The following is a 24,796-nucleotide window of genomic DNA, read 5'->3' as shown; positions in this document are numbered from 1 at the left end:
CATGTAGAAGACTGGAGAACCACTGCAGTTTTATGATGGCACCTGCCTCACAATGTTAATGTTATATATTAGCCAACAGTAACAAGGATTGTTCTCTTGCCTCAGGTGCTCCCTTCCAATATTCCTAATGGCCAGGTTCACACACATGCTAATTTATCATATGCTAATTTATCATCACAAAACCAACTGTATAGATGGTGACTTAACTGTGTATATCAAACTGTGCTTTCTGTAATAGAGAGTTACAGATCCTTTCATATGTTTGTTTTAAGCAGACATTATGAGTCCAGTGAGGTCTAAAGACCTAATCACGTTTCAAATTTAGCACAAGTATGAAATTTAGCTTGGCAATGCCTGGACTGGATGTGACCTGCCAGCATTTCCTCAGAACAGTATACAGCATAAACAGGGTATTTTGAAAGCCATAAAACCAAGGAAGATAAAACGTGATCTTTGGGAACACAGATGCAGGGAAGCATAAAATCGTGAGGAAACAAGATACGGTTCAATCTCGTGAGCCATTTTTATACATTTAGGACTCTCACTGAGGTCAGGTAAGTTTATCACATAGGACTTGAAAATTAAAACTAAGCCAGGCTCAGGCACGAGGAGAGCGTGAGACAATCATGAGCAAAACGCGATGACTAACCACTGTGGGCTTTCTGTTTTCGTAGCATGGGGGATGTGTGAAGGAGTATAAAGCCGGTGACAATTCCTGAGGGAAGCCTCAAATCAGTACAAAATATGAAAAAAAAAAAGGGGGGGGGGGGAGGAAAAGTAATCGAAGAAGGGGCACTGAACTGCAATGACCTCAAAAGATTAAACTGAAACGGGGATGGAGGGGGAAGACTGGAAAGGTAAACCCATCCGCCGCCGGAGCCGCTCAGCTTAACGGGCCCTCCTGGCTCGGGCGGGACAGCACAGCCTCCGGAGGAACTCAGCCTGAGCTGCACCGGAGCCCGCCCCGACACCTCAACGGGCCTTACCGGCGGGAACGCCCCGTCCCGGGGCCCCGGGGCGCTGAGGGATGCCCCGGCCGCGGGTCGCCGCTGCCCGCCCTGAGGGGAGCTCCCTCAGCGGCCGCGCGCCAGCCCGGGGTCGCCCCGCCGCGGCCGCAGGGATCCGCCGCCCCGGGCGGGAAAGCAGCCGCGCCATCCCCACGCCGAGAGACAGAGGGCGCTCTGCGCCGGCACTGCCGCCCCTCCCAGCTGCGGCCTCTCGTCTCCGCGCCACCGCCTCCTACTCAGCCGGTGGGCGGGGAGAGGCGGTGCGGCGGGAAGGCGGGCCGGGCGGTGCGGTGCGGTGCGGTGCGGTGCGGTGCGGTGCGGTGCGGTGCGGTGCGGTGCGGGCGGTGCCGGCGCTGCCCGGCGGGCGCTATGGCGCTGCCGGTGCTGTCGAGCTCGGGGGTGAAGTTCCGGCGGGTCCTAGCGCACTTCCCTCAGGAGCTCAGCCTGGCCTTCGCCTACGGGTCCGGAGTCTTCCGGCAGGCGGGGGCCTCGGCCGGGCACGATGAGGTGAGCGCTGCGGCCTCCCTCGGGGTGGGCCGGCCCTTCGGGCTGCCCCCGAGCCGCCGCGGTGTGTGGCAGGGGGAGGCAGGAGGGCCGCCCTGGCCGTGGGCCTTGTGCGTTTCGGTTACCGGCGTGGAGGTGGTTTGTGTAGGAAAAGGGGCGAAAGCCCCCCGTCCCCGTACCGAGCAGCGGGTCAGGTGTCCCGGTCCGCGCCGAGGCGGAGCGGCGGGGCCTGCTGACAGCCCGGCAGGCCTGCGGGGTGGGCCCTGGCAGTCGTTTTATAATTGTGTGGGGTTCAGGTCCCCTCTTAGCCTTGCGTCTGCGAACTGTGTGTCAGGGCTTGTTTACTGTTGTTTTTTTTTAAAAAAAAAAGAGTTACAGCTTGTCCAGACAGGCTGTTTGCTGTGCACCGGGGAGGGGGGGTAACTTAGGCGAAATACATTGCCACACTTCAGTGGCATTCTTGGAGCTTCCTCATCGTTTGGGGGTCAATCTGCTTGGAAATAGTGATTTTGTTGTTGTTGTTGTTTGTGTGTGTATGTGTTTGACCTTTTAAAAATTGCTAATAGTCAGTATTGCTCGTTATGGGTTGCCTGTTAAGCACTCCCCACAAATGTGTCTTTAAACGTGTCTCATTTTGCTTTCTGAAAAGAGAAAAACAGGATAATAAGAATTTCAGAGCTCTAACAGCGTCTCGTCCTCACACAAAAGAATCGGGGAAAAAAGTAGCTAACAGATTGTCTTTTTAGTAGTATTAACTGATTAGCTAAGATGCAGCCCAGAATTAGTAAGCCACAGAGAGAGGTAGGCCTAATGAATTTGAAGCAATGTCACTCCAAATATTAGTTTGTTGTAGGCACGAGTTGTAAATTGTCATCTTATCTGTCTGCTGGGAATGTGTGGATTGATTTCTTCGGAAGAGCAGGGCATGCATTGAACATTACAAGTCTTTGGAGTTTGGATTGTTTTGTTGACAAAAGCAAGTGACGACACTAGAAGTGCAGTTTCTTGCTGCCACCTCTGAGCTGACTTTATCTGCCCACATCTCCCAATGCATGGCCTCGTATATTAGCAAAAGTCCTGTTCATTAGCAGGTTAAGCTGTTATGCTGAGCTGTGAACTAGGATGATGAAGATCTCATCACGTGCTCTCCCGTTTCAGAGGGTTGAAGGTTGGTCACTTAACCAGGAGGACAGGAAAATTTTGGACCATCTCTGCTAGACTAACTAGAAAACATACGTCATCAGAACATTTAAACTGTATTTGACATTAATGTTTGTGTTTTGACTTTATTTTTTTTTACTCGCGAAAAATTATTAGCTGCTAGTTCAACGCTATGTATATCTTAGATTAATATGATTAACATCGCTTACTTCCTGACATATAAACCCCAATACTTTTCTCCTTATCCACAGAACAATATGCTGGACTTTGTGTTTGCTGTTGATGATTCTGTGACCTGGCATATGATGAACTTGTTAAAGAACAGGAGTCATTATTCCTTCCTAAAAGTTTTTGGGCCAAAACAGATAAGTGGTATACAGAGCTATGGAGCAGGGATTTACTACAATACTTTAGTGCCATGTAATGGTAGGGTAAGTACAAGTAGTTTGAGTAAATTAAGTCAAATGTTTGTGTGTGAAGTATTGACATGATTAGCTTAAAGTAGATTTCTGTGCAGGAAGCAAATCTTGTAGATCGTAACTGTTACCTTCAATATTTATGTCTCAAACTGTTTCGCAAAGCACATTAATTAAAAAGCAAACAGAGCAGCTGCTCTTGCACTTTAAAAGCATGAGCAATGTTTGGAATTTACAACTAAAGCACTTCAGAAACTGAATTTATATTCTTTATTACTTGCCGTTTGCCAGTTTTGGTGGTTGTAAAGTGTATCATGGGGAAACAGGGCCTTATTTTCAGCAGCTGACCATGTAATAATAGCAAAGTGGATTCTTACTGTTTGTTAGACATAAAATGCAAATATTTAATATAGGAAGCTGGAATTGACATTTGTGTTGTTCAATGGCTAACATCCTGACCTGTGAAGCTTGAGTATGATTAATAATTCTAGGTAAGTAGTACTTGTCCAGCAATTCCCACTCCTGCATCTTGTTGTAGACCGTGTTTGGTGATGAGGAGTGCAGGCAGGAGTCAGGGGAGGGAAGCACTGTATCTGTTTGTCTTGGTGTTGATTTTGAGTAACTTTTGCCATGTGGTAACAAACTGTACATAGGGAAAGCAAGTTCTTTTAAGAAAGATGGGAAACTAAATGAAGGACAGTCATGGAAAAATGTCGTGTGAGGAATATATGCCTAACTGAAGTTTCTCAGAGCATGCGTCGTTGCAGTAATGCTGGGTATATGTTAGAATTCTTCATAGAAAGTTGGAGAGGTAGATAAAGTACTCTATCACGTACTTGCTATTTTTTTTAAAGGCATCTGTATGAGGCAAGAATTTGGGGTTTAAACCTTGTTCACTTTATGTAAACAGGGGTTTCAGATTTTATTTTAAGGACCAATGATCTTTGCTATGAAATTCTATTCTTCTTGGCTCTTTATGCTCTTATCTCATGCTGTAATGGCTCGGTTGGATCACAGTCTATAGTCCTTTGTTATCCAGAAATTCTGGAGTTGGCTGCCTTGCTGTGTTGATAATCTTTGGAAACTCAGGAAGTGCAAATTGGTAACAAACTGTTGAAAGTTCATCTTTTTTTCCAGTTACGTAAAATGAACTACAAAATCACAATTTGTTTTCTAACATCAAAGAACAAAAGAAAAAGCTCTCCGATACACGCCCTACCCCTCAATAACGGTACACATAAATGTCTAGAAGTTTTGTTTCTTTTAGATCTCTGACAAACTATTTCTTGAGGTTTTCAAGATCATAAAGGATACTGTGGATTTTTCCAACTATTGTAATGTTTGACTGGTACAAAACTGATCATAACCTTCCAAAAATCTTTTTATGAACAGTTGTATTTTAATGTTCAGATCTCTTCAGTGTCAATGGCTGTCCAGACTAGGCTTCTTTGGCATTTAAAGTCTTTTGCTTTAGGAATTGAACCTGGGGTGACTTTATTGTAACTTTGATTCTAGAAAGGATCTTAGAGGGTTTTGTGCATCTTCCTGTTCCACTTTTTTTTTTTAGAAGTTTGCATGTGAATAGGAATTTTTTTTTTTTACCTCTTGTGTTTATTAAAACATTAGAATGTTTTAATGTTATGCATCCAGTTTTTTATTGGAGGTGTGTGTTCCTTAGAATTAATGGCAGTTATAGTAAGTAGTAAGTTTCATATAGTAAAAATGGTGCAGGTGTATGGTTTTTCAAAAGCCTTTATTTTGCTTTTTTCCAGATGATAAAATATGGTGTAATTAGCACTGATACCCTGATTGATGATTTACTTCACTGGAAAACCCTCTATGTCGCTGGACGCCTACAAAAACCGGTAACTGTTAGTCTGTTCAGTTATCTGTCTTGAAATACAGGAAATTACAGGGCTGGAAAATTATCAATTGTAGTTCTAAGTTTAACTGTTAAGGATCTATGCGTCAGTACTGAACAAATAATCTGCCCTGATTTAGAGGTCTAGTCCTAGAGGGATAATCTCTCAGAAAGGAAGTGAAATGTAACACATATTCTGTGTTATGTGAAAAAAGAAACTAAAGGTAAGTATATTAATCGCAGTTTTCTTCCTGTAGTAAGTCTTGAATAACTGGACTATATTAACTCAAAGTCCCTTTAATGTTAAATGCACATTTACCTTTTATAACAAATTATAGGAGTCACCAAAATTTAATACAGTTAAATAATGAAAATCTTTAAAGATGAAAGCTGCTTTTCTGTGCAGTTACTGTCTAGTTCATTGTATTGTTAAAATATCTGTAACTGACCAAACCATGTGTTAAGTATGTTGGTTTTTCTCCTCCATGTTTGTGTCATAAAAAATGTGATGTCTTTGCTTTCCTGTGAGTGTCTGATTTAGTGTGCTTTCAGCAGATGGCAGCAGTGCTGAGTTAAAATTTCTTAAGAGGGAAGGAGAGGAGAACTCTGTTCCAATCTTAGAACAGAAGTTAATTATGCTTTTAACTAAAAATTTGGGGTGAAAGTTTGATTACCTCGGCACTACTGGCTTTTGTCTATCTCCAGGGATGTATTATAGCATGATACAGGTTAGAACGGCTGTTATCTTTATAAAGAATGAAACTTAATACATTGAGAAAAATAACTGAAGGAAGAATTCTGAATTTCACGTTAACAATGAATACTGAATATGTATTTTCAGTGTAACTGCATTTGCCGCTGCTTTGATTTATTTTAAGATTTTTCATCCTAGCATATATGAATTGTGCTTCGTTATCTTTTCATTAAATTCAATGCGAGTACCTACTTGCACAAGAAGGCAGAATTTAGTATTTTGTTTGGTTGCTAACAAGACAGTGGAGATATTGCATGTGTGTTTAATAGATAAAAGAAGAAATCAGTCCAGATTATTTTCATAAAGCTCACAGGAATTTGCATTGAGCCAAGTCTGCAGGACTTAAACTAGAATTGGACCAAATGATAACCTGGTGAATGTTTAAACTGTCTCTTCCTGTAGAATCTGTAAAATCACTAACTAGGATTTTGAATGTTATACAGTGTTGACCAAAAATGACCAAATAATTTGTTTAGATCTGTTATACTGGTTTCAAATGTCTGTTGGTTCTGACTTCACAACTGATTTGATGTTTTGATATGTATGTTGTAAGTGGTAGTGATTGAAAGCTTTTTTTACCTCCTTAAAAATGTACAATAAGCTGTTTTTGGAGGGGACACAGGGTTAGGTTTGTTTTCTTATACACTATAATCTCTTACATACCATTTGCCATTTGTGCTAGTTCTGGACACGGTTGACTGGAACCAGATTAATATTGTTTAACAGTTTGTTTGGGAGTTTCCTCCTCACTGTTGTATAGAGGAGGAAGAGCCCAGTGCCTTTCTGATGTTCCATTACAAAGCTTTCACTCAGAGTGACAGCTTTATCCAAGCTATTCTAGCACATGAGCTAAAACACTTGTTCTGGCTTGAAAATCTTGGCTCAATTTGCACTGGAGGTTTTGTTTCTGTTACAAACTGGTTGCCTTGACCAAGTAATTTTTCCAGAATGTTTGGCAGAATAGATGGAGTTTGGAATTGCCACTTAGAAATGCTAACTTTTCTTCCCAGGCTTCTTTGTTTGTGTTAAAAGTTTATTGGCTTTTCATCCCACATGACATTTATAATGCTGATCAGCTAAATTCCCATTTAACTGTATTGAAAATTTGAATAAACTTAGTTGTAATTTCTCCATAACTGACAGGTTTCCGGGGAAAAAAAAATGCTGCTGTACCTAAAAAATAAAATAAATAATCACAAGTGACACAGAACTGGTTTTCAGACGAAGAAGATTTTAAAAAGCATCTGAAGTGTTACTGAATTTTTGTTAAACATAGAGTGTAAGTAATTGCTTTAGTGTAAGCAGCTGTACTTACTGTTGTCCTGAAGAAACTATTAAGAGAAGGAAGTGTTTAATAAATTGAAGTGAGGTGAGAGAAAGAGTGAATAGTGTAGAGAAATATCTTGTACTTTTTAGAGAGGTCTTGGGAGGTTTAGGTTTTTTATGTTATAAAAATTCCCATGAAGGAGTGACAGAGCACATAATACAGAATTTTTCCATTGCCCAAATCTGTAAAAACATTTTTTTGAAAGAGAATGGAAAAATCCTCTTACTATGATATTTAGCAGAGGTGAATGTGGCTAAATGGCAAACTGGAATAGTGCTTTTGATACCTTTCATTCTATAATGAGATTTTCTTTGTGTATTTTGTTTGTCTGTAAGTATCTCTGTGTACACATGCCTGCAGTTTCTTGTGTATGAATTTCCTAGTAGTGAAGGTAGTACATTTCCTACTTTAAACTGTTGTAATGACTGTTGGTCATGCTTATTTATAAAATTGAATATATCCTTCAAATTAATAATTTTAAAGTCTCAACTGTACTGCTAGTTAACTGAATTCTCTGTATACTGTAGAACCAGAATAAATTGGCTGTTTCTTTCCCCCTTATGTGATACGGTACCATGACTAGTTCTGATCAAAAGATCTCTGTACTGTGAAGAAGCCTTCCTTAACTTTGGTCGTCTTTCAGACTTACCCCAAGAATCAACATTCATCCTTGTCATACATTGGTGATAACTATTGCACTCTGTCTTCCTGGAAGATTTCTAGCTATCTGAACTGTTTAGAGTTTGTTCATAAATGGTATCGCTACTGCAGTGTTTCATGCGTTTAAATTTTGAAGCCTAGCATATTATTTCCATTTGAAAAAAATCTGGTTTGTGTTAGGGAGTATTTTTAGCAAAGGAAAAGATTATTCCTTTTACTTCACTAAAGCAAGTCTGTGGTCTTCCATGAGGAGGAATAGCATCTCTGCTGAGTTTTACGTTTTAAAAGGCTGTAACTGTGGTGTTCTTAAAACATGTCCATAACTTGCTGTAATTTCCAGGGCTAGCCTAAGGTATAAGCAGTTTGCGTATGACTGCTTGGGGTGCCACAGACTTCTCTCTTCTGTCTTTCCTTAGAGTTTCCCTGTAGCATCAAGTAATGAAAGTATATATAAGTGAATTACTTGATGAGATTTTAAATATTAGTTTATCCTCATGACCAGCCTGTCTTGTTTATTGGATCTTATTTGAGCACGTCTGTATGTATTTAGTAAACTTCTCCCATGTTTTTCAAGGAAATAAAATTTGTTCTAGGCTCCCTGGCAGATGAATGTATTGTATTTTAGTGTGTTCTATCATTCTCTTTCATTTTATGCTAAAAAATACAAAGTAATTTGCAGGAGAAGTTAGGAGGAATTCTGAAATGTTCGCTTGTACAGTGAACTTGTTATTTTTAAAACGAAAATCAAAGAAGGGAAAACATCTTTCAAAAATCCACCCTGGACCAATTCCAGATTATTGTATAGATTTGATGTTAGGCAAACCCAGGCTTTAGTGTGGAACGATTGAAACAAGCAGCCTGTATGCTGTTGCATTCACCACCATATCAAAATGAGATATTGTTCTAGTTTTATCCCTCTTAAAGATTTCACCATAATTAAAAATTATGTTCTGAATACAGTATTGGCCAGCCATGACATTGCTTTGTCAATGTCCTTTCTATAAGAAGAATTTTGTGTCAAAGATATGTCTGATTCTCTTAACTTTCTTTACTGATTCTGGGTTGTTGGGTTTTTTCCTTCATTAACAGAGTTAACAATTATTTACATGGGAAGTGTTTGTTTTGTGGCTTATAGCAATTCCAAATGTGTTTGTAAAAACAGCCTTTTGTAGCAGGCTGTTAGTTCTTAAAAAAGATGTTCCTCTCTCTCCCACTGTGTAAACAAAAGGGGACGCTAGTCTTTATTGTACCATAATAACAGGATCTAATCTTAAATAAATTTCTGATTTATTTTTCATGTTGGATTGAGTAACATTTCTAGCTCTGTTTTCAGTAGCACTTTCCTGAAGTCTCGCTTCCAATGACTCTGCTTTTTCAGGTGAAAATACTGACACAGAATGAGAATAGCAAGCTGCAAGCTGCTCTTGTTAGCAATCTGAAGAGTGCAGTCACAGCAGCCTTTCTCATGTTACCAGAAAGTTTCTCTGAAGAAGACCTCTATATGCAGATTGCAGGACTCTCCTATTCTGGTTAGTAATGGTGTCTAAAGTCTTTGAGGAGAAAAGCTGTAGTTGGAGCTGTTGTACCACAGTAGGAAGTCTAATGTATAAGTTGTCATCTGCGCTCTTGCTTTGGGCCTACACTGTTGCATGCTCCAATAACTATATTTTACTGCTGTGTTATGTAACAGCTTGGAAAGACTAATTGTGCTTATTCATAGAAAATAGGTATGGGTACATAAGCAAAACTTCTTATACCTGCTTGATTTATGAACAGCTAAGTATGGGTGATTGAATATGGTGAAATAACGTTTTGGGTTTTTTTTCTGTTTGTACAGATTGTATTTTGGTTTTAATGGTTCAAAACCTTGGAAAAAAATTTTTCTTTTCACTCTCGGTGTAATGTTGATTCATCTGATAGTCTGACCCATGCTTTGTTATCTCTTACTTTTTCAATGTGCTGTGTTTAAGGTTCTTATTTAGTTAACTTAAAGATCCAGATTATAATTCTGTAATGTACATTTAATACCTCCTGGTTGGTATTTGTTGACTTTTTTTTTTTTGTGAGAGGATTTCCTCCTTTCTTTAGTTATGAAATTGGTATGAATTTGTATGGAAAAAAAGTTAAGAAGCTACTCCAAATGACTCTTCAATACAAGATTTAATTGTTACAGTTTAGTTCAGCATTGCTCTTTAAATGTTGAAATCCTTAATGAAATCACTATGAACAAGTTTGGTTGGAGTTGTACTTCACACAGCACTTTCTTTGCTCATATAGAAATGCAAGTTTGGCTTTAAAAAAAAAGCACAGGTAGGCAGGTAGGGTTGATAAGCTGCAGCTTGGTTCTGCTCAGGAGTGTTACTGTCCTTTGCGTAGTACTTCTCTGGTTAGTTTAGATTGCAATTTGACCAGCTTTTCCTTAGCAGTTTTTTCTGAGTCATTATCTGTTGACAGTAAAGAGGGTAGTGACAGTAAAGAGGGTAGTGACAGTAAAGAGGGTAGTGACAGTGGGATGGCTAAGGGTTGGTTGCTAACCATGGATGTTTGCTACAGGGCTGCATACCTGCCCACCTGAAACCTGTCCAGGAACGTCATTAGATTCTTGGTGAGCACTAGTGACCCAGACACTTTTTTACATGTCCTTTGAAACAGTGCAATTAACCAAAAACGTGGGAGATCAGTTACCATGCTATAAGATGTTGGAATTGGCTCCGCTGTGTGAACAAAGCTAAAGCAACAAGACTCTCAGTTGGGAATGTTCAAGAAAAAGGCTGTCGATGACATGTTTGTGGATATTTTATTTTGCTGCCGTTTTGTTAAGTCTTAAACTTTTCAGAGGGTATACTAGTAGACAAAATTGATTTTTATGTTAGTCTAATCAGTCTCCTTGGAGGCTGCTGAAAAGAGTTGTTCATGCTTTAATTTGGCGTTTATTTTTTTTTTAATGCATTTTTTTGAGAGCAGGGAGTCAGTACCATTTACATGGGAAGTGTTTGTTTTGTGGCTTGGCATAAATTGGAATAAACTAAGTAATGCTAGCAAGCTGCCACCTTGAAACAACATGTATCTCCTGAATGTGGGAAGTGAGGAAAATGAATTGATTAAGGATTTTGTTTGTTGATATGTGCTGCGCTGAGCCTCTAACTCCTGGTTGGTAACCCTGGAAGCTACCAAGGTAGTACCTAATAGGGGTAGATGAATGGTCTATTACAGACTGTCCTTTCACTTACTCTCTTTGAAACTTTTCAGTCATTTATCGTAAAAGAAAGTGTAAAGGTTAATAATGTAACAGTGGTGTTAAAAGGAGTTGCTTTTTGACACTACTAACAAAATATGTGGCTAAGAGGAAAAAGTGATACTGTGATCTTACCTTGACTGCCATTAGCTATACGTCAGGTACTGCCCTTGAAGTGCAGAGACAATGCAAATTATTTTCTTTCGGTATTGGAAAATTGAAGGTTATTTGTTTCTGGATACAAAGTATTGGGGCTCGTCAATCTGTTTATTAATCTGTCGAAACTGATGTATGGTTGCAAAGAACATAACTGTGTTACTGCTGCTTTGGAGGCTGAATTTGGACAGCTGGCATTTTTTTGTTGCCCAAGTGAAAATGTGAACACATGGGTTGATGACATTACAGCATATCAGAGGCCACATAACAATTCTGAATCTTATTGTCTGTGCTTGAAGGTATTTGAATAGTATTTTTCGTCCATTAGAAGGTGAACCTTATTGTGAATTATATAGGCATTGGTAGAATTGGAGAATGAAGTTTTAGATGACGGCTTTGTACTATGTTTGTTTCTGTTATGTTCTCCTTTGAGTTTCCAGTTTTTTCCTAATGAATGAACTGTTTTTCTTTTCTTGACTAGGTGATTTCAGAATGGTAATAGGAGAAGACAGATCGAAAGTGCAGAACATAGTGAAACCTAATGTTCCCCATTTTCAGAAGCTGTACAGTAACATATTACAGGACTGCCCTCAAGTGGTATATAAGCACCATCTGGGAAGGCTAGAGGCAAGTGGTGTTCTTCAAAACATTTTTAAAATAAGCAAGTGGAAGTGCTTTATCACACTGACAGAAAGCAAGAATTATGCCATACACTAAGGCAAGCAGTTTTAGACACTGTACTTGCTATTTGTTATGTTTCTGTTGTTTAGTTAATTCTGCAACCAGAAGACTTGCCTTAAATACCAGTCTCTGCATATGTAGTAACTACTGTTCATTTTCTTTGAGTATGGGCACAGAACTAGAGCCTGAGCAAGAGAAGATCATTTCAAAACATGTTCTAATGACTACCGTATGGAAACAACAGTCTAGAAGTGATGAATAAACATATGGTTTGTGTTAAAAAGATTAGGCCATAACTTAGAGGTGCAACTTTCTGTGATCAAAAACTGCATCTCACAAAAACCCTCTAGTCTGCTAGTTATGAAGATCAGTTGACTAAACCCAAATGAAATTCTGGTATTATTTTTAAATACCCGTACTAAAACAATTTTTCCCTAGTATTTGGGAAAAAGGTATCAGAAAGGACCAGTATCTTGAATTCCATCTTTCTGGCACGAGTGTAACATTGCAATTAGGGGAGAGGTGCCACAGTCGGGGATCCAGTAGCAGTTTTTCCTCTTGCAGTATGCATGTCCGTGTGTGAATGTTCAAGCGTGATACGCATTTCAACATGAAGTCACAAATAGCATGAGTTGTCTCATGGACGTAGGTATCTCTTTATCCTCAAGTCACGTTGGTGATTATCTCATGAATGCCTCCTTTTAGGACGTGTCTTTGTTAGAAACTGAAGTACAGATATAAGCAAGCTTAGTACAGTAAACAATTTTACTGCAACGCTTTGGAGTACAGCGTAGGCGAATCTGTATTATACTGGAGCTGCCTCTATGTTTTCTTATCAATATGCTTTTGAACAGTTTAGTGGAAGAATTATTTAAATTAATTTTGAAAAGAATCAGTAATGCTTTCTCCAAGAAAATGGCTAGTTAAAATAATACTCCCTGTCATGTTACCTTTAAACAAATCCTGGTAGCATACTACAAATATGTTGTTGGATAATAAGTCTGTCCGTAATTCCATAATAGTCATCAAGGCTGTTGATTAAATGCCATCATTATACGGTTGATTTTTAGCAAAGTGCTTTAATAATGTATTCCTCGCACCTTGGTCTGTTTATTGGCAGTTATTCCCCAGATTGAAGAAGATAACTGCTATGAGGAGTCCTGTTTAACATAGAATAGAAACCCCTTCTCCAAGTATACGTCTTCAGAGTTATAGAGAAAATTCTTTCTTAAAAGATTCCTCAAAAAAACAATTGAAGGCAGACACTAGTTCTTGTGGTTCTGATTCAGGCGTGGATTCCTCCCACATTATGTAAAGAGCCTGCTCATTGTCGGCTCTCTCTGTAGTCAGTGGGTGATTCATCTGGATATCATTTTCTCTCCATTGACTAAAGGGAGTGTATAGGGCAACTAGACTCCTGTCTGATGTCTCCGTGAACTGTCTAAAAAGTTGTGTGGGAGGCATCGAGCTCTTCATATTTTCCTCTAGTTTTGGAGAGATCTGCTCATTATGCATTTTTCAGTATTTGTGCTTACATTTTGTAGAAATGTGTACAGGCCTGCACATTGGTATCATTGTATTTGAAAAAGGGTCATTGAATTTCTGATTTAGATTGAAAAACATGGAATGAATGTTTCCTTCAAATTATACAAACCAGATGTGGTTTGAGTTTAAAGCAGAGAAAATGTTTTTCAAACTAACTTGAAATGTGTATGTGTATAGTTTGATTATGTTCAGGCAGAAGAAACTAAGCTAAGTGGTCTTTTGGGAACTTTTTTTTTCGTTGTAGCATACTTATGTTTCCAAAGGAAATTGGATAGAGCAGAAATAATACAGTTTCAATGAAAAGTTGCTTGCAGAGGCAGCAAGATCATATGTGTACATTAGTCTTCCTCTGGATAAAAATGAACATCTTTACACTGAGTTATTCTTCAGGTTCAGAACTGAGATACTGCATTTCCCAGTGCTTGGGAAGTTCTCATTGGCATTGTCAGAGACTTTTACAAGTGAAATGGATCATGTTCTTTGAGATCTTTCTCAGAGGTCAAAGAAAGCCAAAAGACTTTTCTGACTTATTTGAAAAGAGAACTTACTTTATTAACACTGAATGTTTTTACTGTCTTATTTTTTTATAACATTCAGATTGATAAAAGTCCAGAAGGTCAATTTACACAACTAATGGCTTTGCCAAGGACCCTGCAACAAAAGATAACTTCTCTGGTAGACCCTCCTGGAAAAAACAGAGATGTGGAAGAAATTTTACTGCAAGTTGCCCATGACCCTGACTGTGGAGTTGTGGTGCATCAAGGTAGGCCTAGATCAGTGTCTGTAATCTCCTTGAAGACATGATAGATATACAGATTGTTTGTAAATGTTCTTCTAGTTCAGAAGATGATTTGGAGAGAAGGAAGAAGAGAACAAGAGGTTAGTGTTGAGAGACATTCCTAAAAGCATGGTTTTGGATTTGTTTGATTGCCAACAGGTTCTCTGAAATACTAGCAAATAGCATTCCTACTGATATAGAAAGATATGTTTTGTTTTGAATTCTGAAAGAAGTAGTCTTTAGGAATTGGTATGGCCTACTTAGCATCCTAAACAGAGTTATACAGTCTTACATCTTCAGAATTTCATTGGCTGGCTTAACTTCATCTGAATTCTAAGCTGTATATACTACCAGTCATACATTGCAATGCTAAGTTAATTTTCCAGCTTGCTGATGTTACCTTTCCCAGTTTTCATAGTTAGTCCAGATACGTGAGCACTGGCAGAGAACTCGGGCTGTGAGGAAAAAGATTGAGGTGTTTCTCATCATCACAGATAGCTTCTCTGAGGCAAGATAATGTTGTATAAGCAAGTTAAAGCTTATGCTGCAGACATCAATGTTTTATTATTCTGCAGAAAAATGTGAACGTTTAGTACTTGAAGAGTTCTTTACATCTTTAAAGAACTTGACACATCTTAGTTCCAGGTGGCCAATTTTGCAGGCTCCTTGAGCACAGCAAAAACTCCCTAGATGCCTGAGAGCCACAGACACTAGCCAACTGCTGAGGGAGCTCTTGTGCTGATTTCTCTTTGGGGAAATAAAGCTCCTGAGAGCTGCAGTTCTCCCTTGACAGAATGGGATGAATTGCACCTGGGCATCAAGGTGTCCAGCTTCTTTCATGTCAGTCTGTGACAGCTTCTATGCTACTATGGCTGGACTGCGATAGTGATGTGATAATAGCTGAATGTGGGAGCGGAGTTGCAGTGATTGTGAGTTGTGTATAATTGTAGAGCTCTGAGTTGTCCACCCTGAGCTAACTATTCTTGCGGTTGTATTTGTGTAGGCACAGCTGTGACTCTGGACTGTGTGGAGTGGTGCAGCAGTTCAGTACCAAAACATTGGCTAGATCTAGTCTTCTCAGGCCCAGCAGTTTATACTCTGAGGAGAACAAATTAAAACCCCTCTTTCATTTTTGTGGCCGAAAGATTTTCCTAATTCGAGAATCTGTGTAAAGGACAGGACAAGCAATTTGGTGATCCTACAAGACAAAGCTGATTACTCAAGTTGAATTGCATTGTCCCTAGGTATTTTACTAGCTCAACGTGATTTGTTCACTTCCTCTCCCCACCCCTACCCCCCAAAATTATTTTCTGGTGGAATGTTGTGTCGGTCTTACTTATTCATGGATTTCCCTAAGCTTTGTTCTTCATTATAGAAATAGCTTTGAAAGAAGGATCTAAAAATAATATTTGAAATTATATTCTATGTTCTGGTGAATGCAGAAGAATAACTTTAGTTTGGAAGACTAACTCTGGGACTGCTGCATTTCTACATTTTTAAGTATTTAATAATGTACAGTAGTTTTGTTCTGCACATATCACTATGCTTTTATATATATGCATTAGAACAGTTAAAACTTAGTACTTTTCAAAAAAAGTTTTAATGTTTTATTTACTATTCCGTTAATACCTAAGAACCACTGGATGATGAGAACTGAATGTGCCACAGTGCAAAGTGGTAAACAAGCCTTATCTCCAAAAGCTGATAACTTAAAGCCAGACAAACACAGCACCGTATAGGTATCTCTACTTGATCAGAGAAGTGCAAAATCCCAACTTCACGTTGAAGTAAACAATGAGTATAATTTGTTCTTCTATAGAAAGTTAATATGCCAGCACTTAAATGAAACAACTCTGAATCCTTTGTGACTAATCATCTTACTAGAGAAATAATGGGAACACTAAATAAATTAATTTGATCAGTTCCTACTGGTTGTTATCTGTTTTAATATTGATTCGGGTTTTTTTTTGTTGTGTGTTATATATAAAATAATTTAAAATAGCTTAGAGAATATTTTCAATTAGTATGACAAAGCAGAACAGAAACTTTCTCAGCTTAAGTGTATGTTTTACTTTCAGGCTGGCTTGATTGTATAACTGGAAAAATATTTAACTTTTTTGTGTATGTTGGAGAATAAAGAATCCCCACAAAACTGCTAAGATGGGTAACATCTGTGTGCTTTTCTATCTGCAGGTATTTCGGGAATTGTGAGATCTTCCAGTATAGTGCAGAGTGCTAAAACCATACTAACAGCTGGTAAGGATGTGTGTGATTTCTATCAACATAGGCCTCTGATTTCACAAAATAAAAACTATAGGGCCCCAAGACTGTCTTGTTACAAGGGTTTAAAGAATAAACTTTTTGGGTGTCTAATTGAAAGCCCCTGGAAAATAAATGTAATATTTAAAGCAGAAGCTTTACATAGCTATTGAGAAATTGTAAAATGCCAAAAGGAATTGTAGTCTATATGACTCTTAAACAAATAAACAAAAACCCCCAACAACCCAAAAGTAACAAAAAAACAACTTCTGACTTCAATTTCATTTTATATGCGGGCCAGGTTTGGCTGATGTGCACTAGTTCTGCTCTGTTTGTATTAAAAAATGGAAAGAAAATACTTTATAATTCGCTCTGGCTTTCTACATGCGAGTGGATCCCTAAGTGATCAGTACATAGTATTGGTGTGTTATGTAGACTATAAGGTTATTTCATCGTAAAATAAAGGAGGAGATGAGTTTTGAGGGAGACAACTTTGACAGGATCCAGTGTTTTTGTCAGGCTTGGAAGACAGGTGTGTATTTGAAGACATCATGTATTCCAAACTGAGCCTGTACTTGGTGATCATTGGGTATTACTCTAACTCTCATACTTTAAAATTAATTACCTTAGAAAAAGAGTTGAGTATTACAAAGTCAATGTGAGAGAAAGCGTAGAAGGGGAAAGAAAGGACTTGCTTGTGTAGAAATATGGGACAACTAGGGATGGTTTTCAGCTATCAAAGTCTTCCTAACTGAATGAAAATTACTGCCAATTACATAGCTGGAGTTTCATCCTGTGTTCTGAGTTCTGGAACAAGTCCAATTTTAAGATGACCTGATTTTTACATTTTAAAAAGCTGACAGCACTGCAGCTCAATTTAAAAGAAAGGCTTAAGACCTGAGCCTTCATTTACTTAAAACTCTGATCAGGAGATAGTCTTAATTCCTGCAAAGTGAAAAATCCTTGCTGCTTGCATGAAGTTGCTCAAATAATTTTCTGATCTCATTCATACCTATTCCTAATTCTTCCACAAAAGCAATTATATACAAATGATGCCATTACTGGTTTTAAAAGCAGCTGCTGACCGGTCCTTATCCAGACTTCTACAGCTGCTGTTCCCTTCCCATTGAGTATTAGAGTTGGTGGCTCCATGTTATACTTCCTACCTCCTTGTACTGTTCAGGACCATTAGTGGTCTGCTGAGTAAAATAAGCAGGAACAGTTGTACTTTTTGTATGCTTCTGTTAATAGCCTAGTTCTATTAACTGGAAGAAGTCTGACAAAGCTATTGCCTAATTTTGTTTAGTAGCTGGAGGAGAGACTAAGGACATAATTCCATCTGAGAAGAGCAAATTTTTGTTTTATATGAGTTAGGCATATTGCAGGTATTAGTTTCTAATGTAAGGTTTCCAACCAAATAGGTGATGTTTTTCTTCTAGGGTTTGTTGTCAAAATTAGCTGCTAGTGGTCAAGACTGCTTGCGTTGTAACATGCCTCTTTTAGAAATATCAGATTGTAACCTATCTGTTTCTAAATCCACGGAGAGTAGATTTTGTAGAGCAAAATAATTGGAGAGGAGGGGTCAAAGGCAGCATTATCATGTTGAATTCAGTGCTTCTGAAAGTTAGCAGCCTGACTGACCCATAGAGCAAAGCTGTTTGTGTGTAACTGCAAGAGTATGAATAAAAATAGTTAAGCTTTCTCAGATTATTTATGCTCCCCTTCTGTCTGTTCTGATAGTCAGAACATCACCTCTGGGAATTGTTAGGTCCTTTTGTGTGTCCTGCAATAAATCACTTACAGCCTATATTGTTACTAGGACTTTTGGGGTGTCCTAGTGCATCTTGTAGTAGAACTTGTAATTTTTACTGTGTTTTCTGTTTTGTGCACCTGAAACTAGGTATTTGTGAAATGCCTTTTCCTTCCTTAACTGCTCTTTGGTTTATGTATAGTGGCCTTTTTTTTTTTTTTCCTTTAAAACAAACTAGTTGTCTTCTAACCAGCCAGTTACATAGAGTGACACTTGTATCTAAAAAGATGTATTTTCTACTAGTGCTTTTAGTATTGAAAATGCATTTTTTGCAGTTTGATTCAGGTAGAGCAAAGGAATTGCAATCCTTTGCCTCAACGACAAGCCAAATTTGAGCAAGAAGGCTTGGGAAAGTTTAGTTTTCTTACTTTTAGCATAATTTAGTTTGTTTTATTTTAACTGTATTTATGCACTTCTGCCAGAATCTGGCCAAAATCATTAGCAGCAGAATTCAGGATTGGTCTTTTGGGGTTACTCACAGATTATGTGCTGAGGGAAATGAGTTAGATTTGGAAAAGGTCCGTTTCTGGCATTTCCTAACCTCTGAATGTTGTTTAATGAATGCAAAGCTTGCCTGTAGAGCTAACCTTCCTGAGCATTGCTGTGCAGGCCACCCTGGGAGTCCTGCTGCTTCAGTTAGGATCAGGAGCGTGTCTGTAATGTGTGCCGCTGCACATAAAATGAGTGTTGCCTCACTTGCTAATGTAGGCGTAGCCCTGCTTCCCGACAAGCCTGTGTGTGGGCCTTCCTGGTGCACCACCAGTTTTGCTCACTGAAGATGGACAGAAGCACAGAAATAGTATTTTTGTAATAAAAACCTACGTTGTAGTGCACATTAAAGAAGAAATTAAATTGAACTGACCAGGGGTGTGACCTCAGTATGTTTCAGATGTAATGTTTGGATGATCTTCGGTGATCTTCCCTGGAATTTAGGAGGGATGGGTTTCCATGGGTAGTAGAAGCCTTTTGCTTGTTTTTTTTAACTATTTCTCTCCAAACATTTATGATTGAGTTTATGTGAAATCTTGCTGTATCTTCTAATGAAGATTTTCTCCCAATTCCAGTTTCTTTGTTTAGAAAATTTGTCACTAGGGGGCAGGCATTAATGCTGTTCACCTTGCTTTGTCCTTTCTTGGGGCTTGTATGAGCTAATATTCATATAGATACATTCTGTACGCAGACAACACGTTGTGTCTCCTGCATTGAAAGTATTTGCTTGACTCATGCAAGGAATGTGTATTACAGGAAAGTGTTGAGCTTTTAAATTTAATCCCTAAGGAGGCTGTATGTCTTTCTTCATTCTTTAACAAAATATTGTCTAATCTTCTGTTCCCCTAAGACCTATTTTCACACTTTCTAGTAGAGACTTTAGGAAAAGTGTTATGGTTCTGTCCTGCAGTGTTTGTGTTAAGAGCAGTAGCTAAAATAAGAGAATTATGAAAGAGATTCATTAAATCGGTGACTCCATTAAATACACTGTGGCTATTTTTTTTTTTTCTTGCTGTTCCTGGTAACTATACAAGTACTTTTGTCCTACGTCTGCTTGCAAAAGAATTAGTTTTTATTACATGGCATCATTCTTTTTGAAATGTAATAGAGGACACACAATTATTTCCTTAGCTGATTGTTTTGTTTTAACAACAACAAAAAAAGGTGAAATGCCTACTCTCTGGTCTGTAGCGTGGTAGTCCAGTGTGCAGCATGTTTCTAAATTAAATGTTAAATAGGGACTAGTCTTTGCTCGGGTGGCATGCTGTGTATTAACATTATTGGCAAGGAGCACAAGCAAAATAAAGAATTTCAGCCCATTTAGGAGAACTTTTTTCATCTTTCTCTGCCAGCATGGTTTTGAAGTTGAGCTCGAGCTCTCTGTTTTTGTTGGTTGTTAAATGCCCTATTTAGTTTTTGAAAATGTGCCTGTGTATTTCTTCAAGTCTGTGGTGAGATTGCCTCTGTTTCCCATTAGAGATGGCACCATAATTTGATTTATTTTCCCACATAGCCAGAGTCTGCGTGGTCTTTGGGAACTAACTCTGAAGTTCTTATATTTAGCTCCTCTGAAGGAGATGTTGATACTTCTTTAGCTTAGGTTTCTTCTTTATACCTTACTGGAGGAATGCTGCAAGCCTTGAAAATTTCTTATAAATAAAATACTTTGAATTAATTCATCAGCTGAAGCCATTGTTCATGATAGTTTTAAGTTAGCACAAATGCTTGTAGCTGTTCTGAATAACATTTGTTTTCTTAGAATTGGGATATTAGTATAGTATGTCTTCAAGGAATTTTTTTTTTTAACTATAAGGACCAGCTTTACATATAAAATATTCTGTAGATTTGTGATAACTGCTGTCTTCATCAGCTGCCTGAGCAGATACTGCATACCATTGCACTTCACTGTAAATATGTGTAAGAAGTTTGCATGTGTCTGTGCATGATAGACTGACAATATATAACTATTTGCCTCCACATGACAGCTCTTCAGCAGTATATGCCTTAGCCTTTCTTTTCAAAAGGGAATAAAGAATACTACAGCAGGCATATCTACCAGGAAACTTTGGGAGGCTTATATTATAGCCAAATTACTGTCTTACAACACTAACACTTCCAAAAAACCGAACATGGATTGTTAAGTAAAACCAGATACAACTTATATTTACACTGAAATTTTGTGGTCTTGATTCCATGTGCATTAGGTCTTTGTTCTGTATCATATAGTGGAAAAATCTAAAGGGGAGGTGGAACCACCAAGTCATAGATCCATAGCTAAAGTAGAAAGACATTTTCATGTGGTCCAACTGCTTCAGATTCTAAGCCTGAGCCATAATTACAACCATTAACTTTTACTACAGATGTGACTCATCACCCTGAGGGCTGCTTTAAGAAACCAGCTGTATGTATAAACCTGTATTTTGCTTTGTAGCATGATGTGCTAGGGCAGAAATGTCAGCATCTTATTACATAAGGCTGTAGTGGGTGGAGTTCAGTAGAGTGCTCCTGCAGGGGGAAAATATGAAGGAGAAAAATCTCCATGTTGAGCTGCTGCAAGAGGCAGAGTAGGTTGGCAAGCTGATAGAACAAGCTGACTTGCAGGCTGCAGTGCCAGTGTAGTTAATTACAGTCCTGCAGGACTGTAATCAGCTGTGTTACTGTTGATTTGCCATATGCTATATTGCGCTTCCAGAAGTACACTGACTTCATTGGAATGGCAGAACAACATCGATTCTGGCAGAGCAATTTCAGTATTCGAGGGGCTGTATCCTGGAAGTATAGTACCTAGGAGACTGGACAGTAATTTTCAAAGCTGTACAGTTACATAGTTTTAACTTTGGAGATTGGAACCACTTCTTTCATTTATGTGCTATGCCTGAGCTCAGTCAGGCCTTGTTCTGCAATGGGAATTCTTACACTGTGTGCAATTTTAGCGCAGATATGTGAGGCGCTTCAGAATTTACATGATTATTTACCTGTTATTTGAGATGCTGCAAAGAAATGCCCACCGTGACTTCATTAGTGTGCTTGCTTTTAGCAAAAAACTATTAAATATAGAAAAGTTTGAGCTTACATATGGGATGCACGTGGTTTTGTAAGTTGAAAATATACATATGGATGATTCCTTACAAAAGGTAAAATTGAGTTTATTTAAATTGCAATTAGAGACACAAGAAGTGCAAAACTGATTATATACAGCATGTTTATTATGATAGGCTTTTTACTCTCCATCGCATTCCTTCAGCAGTAGAGCATGCACTTTTCCTTATTACTGCATACTCACTTGACTTCTGGTGGATACTGAATGCATCTTTCACTTAAAGTATTTTATCTTCATTTGATTACTTTCTAAAGTCTTTTCAAAATCAAATATTATCATACCACCCCCCACCCCAGCCCCCCCAAGTCCAATGTGGTGCGATGGCTAAACCTCGCTCTAAGTTGCTCATTTGTTCCAGAAGATCTTTCCGTGTGTTCTGGTGTATCGTGCTGTGTGACTTTTGGCTAAATTCCTTCTGTGTACTTTTAGTCAATCTTGTCAGGTAAACAGTGTTCTATTAAATAAGCATAAGAAAGATTGTAGTAAGTATAATGTACCATATTTTTTAATCTGTGCACGTAAGTGTGAAAATTAAAGCTTTTTGTGCAGCATTAAAAACTTGCCTTTTCAGTTTTGAATTTGTAAGGGTGTGATTAGACTCTGTTGTAATCTGAAAAGTTACTTTGTGTTTTATGTTGGGGTTTTTTGTTTGTTTGGGGTGGTTTTTAATCAAAAAAAGCTGGAAGGAGGAAAAATAAGTAGCTCCACTGGCTAGGATCTCAGAACCCCGCTGAAAGACCAAGACTCACAATATTTTAAGTTTGCAAATACTAAGTAACTAAACCCAGCAAAAGGCTGTGTCTTTTTTTTACTCTAGGTCTGTAAGAGAAGGCTCATCTCTGGTAGAACTTCAGAAAGTGTTTAACTCTAAGGATACACTTTACAAATTGTGTGGGAGTCATCCTCAATTCCTTCGTATCTAAAACTTGTAAAAGCTTGGAGGCAATGACTGCTGCAGAATCCTTCTGTATCTTTATGAAAATTGAGAAATGCCTTCCTTCATTGTAGGCCTAGCATAATAGTATGGTATTTACCAAAGTTCAGTACTTGTGGGCTACTGCAGGATGATGCTAGAGTATGACAGCTATTCTGGCTTCATATGAGGTTTATTATAAACAAGTGACAGGGAGGTTACTCTGAAGCAAAATTGGTCCAGACAACATCCCTGTGACAGGGTATTCACACTGGTGTCCATGGTATACTTCTGATATTGGCAGTGTTGCCAAGTTATAGCTGTTGGTCATCATTTCATTATTTTTGCTTCTGTCAGTTCACCTGGGTATATGCCTTATTAATCTGGTTTTCCATACCCATCATCATTTCAGTATTATCTGTTTTTAACCTGAGGGCATAAATGTCATTTCATTATGCAAGTCGAGCAGTTTTAGCCTCTTGCAGATGTGCTGTTCTCTCAGTTCTGAAATGGTAGCTGCCATTAGTTGGGATGAGGCAATAACAAAATATTCAAGGAGGTTATAATGTACTTTACAACTTGTTGAAACCAGAACAGATTTCCACCCCAACAATCAGCAGCACATTTCTTGTGAAACAAACAATTCTTGTTTTCATTTTTAATTCACAAGCCTTTGAATAGCAATGCTCTGGGTTGGTTTGTCCTGGAAAGCTGCTGGTAGTGTGCAGTGTTTGATTACACTTAATCAAGATGAGCATTAGCGTGATGCTTCTCAATGTAGAATTGGCCTACAACAAGGCAACCAGGTACCTGATATACAGCATCAAGCAAGGCTAACCAAAATCTGATTAGCAGAAGAAATTGGTAAAGTAGGATTTGAAAGTATAAAGCTTGTTGTCTACCAGTCATGCAGAGTTTGCTTGTCTTGCTTGAGCAGACTGTTCTTTTGTTCTGGTTCACGCCTCTCTCTCTTCTTTCCCCTTTATCCCTTCAGTAAAATTTGGCTGCTCAGCTGTGGTTCTTGATGATTAGGCATCATCTTATCTATAGAATCTGGTGGCGGGTTCCTGTCTCAAGAGCTGAAATGCTTCTACAACTAGATTCTTCTCACAGATGTGGCCAGCTAATTAACCTGCATGCCTAACACCCTGGATTTCTCTAAATAGTCCTGCTTGAGTGTCCTGCTGCAGAATATAGTCTGTCAGGTTGCTGGTGACCTGGCCAGAGTACAATCCTACTCAGCTGGACATGCTACCTAGCAGTAGATCAGGAAGGGCTTGAAAAGCATAATGTATTGGCTTGGTGTGGGTCTGCAGTAGACACAGATGGTTTAAAAGCCTTCCTATATTTAGCATTTAGGAACAATGATCTAAATTAGAAGTTGCCCTCTGTACTGGTTAAGAGTTTTATCATGAATCTCTACATTTGCTATGCCTTGCTCATTGTCTGTATGTGCTTGTATGCAACATCGTCAGGCCTTCAGAATAAACCTATCCTATTTTGCATGCTTTGATAATCTTAAAAGTATTTTTTTTGTCTTATTACTTACTGTGTTATGAATGTGACAAGGTTATTTGCATGTCTGCCTGACAGATGAAGTGGTGGTTCTTCCAGGGAAATATTTTACTTAATGTAGTAAGAACCTAGTATATGAGTTAGCCTTTCTAAATGTTGATGTTTTCTGGGGTTTATGTATTTGTTTTGGTTTTTTTTGTTGTTTTTTTTTTTAGGGGCAAAGAAATCTGTAACTTACAGTATGAAGAAATTATATAAGATGACAAAAGGATGGTTAAGGAAGACATCTTGAGTCTTGACATACTGTGTATGGGTAAATGGTACTTTTTCTCTAAATATTTTGCAGATGTTGCTTTGCCTGCTTGAGAAGATTAAAGTGCATTTAAGAAGTCTGTTCTAATAATTTACATGTCCATTTTTACTACTAAAATAAAAAGTTTTGTTAGTGGGGGAGGGTTCAATAGTAATAGGGCAAAGTAATTATACTGTGTAAATACTGAAATGACTTTTCCTGTATACTATAGCTTAGATTTTCAGAAACCCTGAGTAAAAAGGATTGATTGTACATATGAATTAAAAATCAAAGCCACTCATTTTTATGTATTGCTAGCTTTATTTTCCAAAT

At 38.4% G+C, this 24,796-nt stretch overlaps 1 protein-coding gene across 1 annotated transcript; it reads left to right on the top strand.

Annotated features, from left to right (window-relative positions):
- The first annotated feature begins 1,281 nt into the window (after positions 1-1,281).
- Positions 1,282-24,491, top strand: TAMM41 (TAM41 mitochondrial translocator assembly and maintenance homolog). The gene is made up of 8 exons (XM_087745256.1): positions 1,282-1,514; positions 2,924-3,103; positions 4,861-4,953; positions 9,069-9,219; positions 11,563-11,708; positions 13,905-14,070; positions 16,279-16,341; positions 24,387-24,491. The coding sequence occupies exons 1-8, from the start codon at positions 1,377-1,379 to the stop codon at positions 24,461-24,463; spliced, it is 1,014 nt and encodes a 337-aa protein (XP_087601382.1). The 5' UTR covers positions 1,282-1,376; the 3' UTR covers positions 24,464-24,491.
- Positions 24,492-24,796: the final 305 nt, after the last annotated feature.

The sequence above is a fragment of the Nipponia nippon genome, unplaced genomic scaffold, assembly GCF_047370975.1.
Source record: "Nipponia nippon isolate SJK-2023a ecotype South Korea unplaced genomic scaffold, ASM4737097v1 scaffold_9, whole genome shotgun sequence".
In the NCBI taxonomy this organism is placed as follows: domain Eukaryota; kingdom Metazoa; phylum Chordata; class Aves; order Pelecaniformes; family Threskiornithidae; genus Nipponia; species Nipponia nippon.
This window is presented reverse-complemented; position numbering and strand designations above follow the sequence as displayed.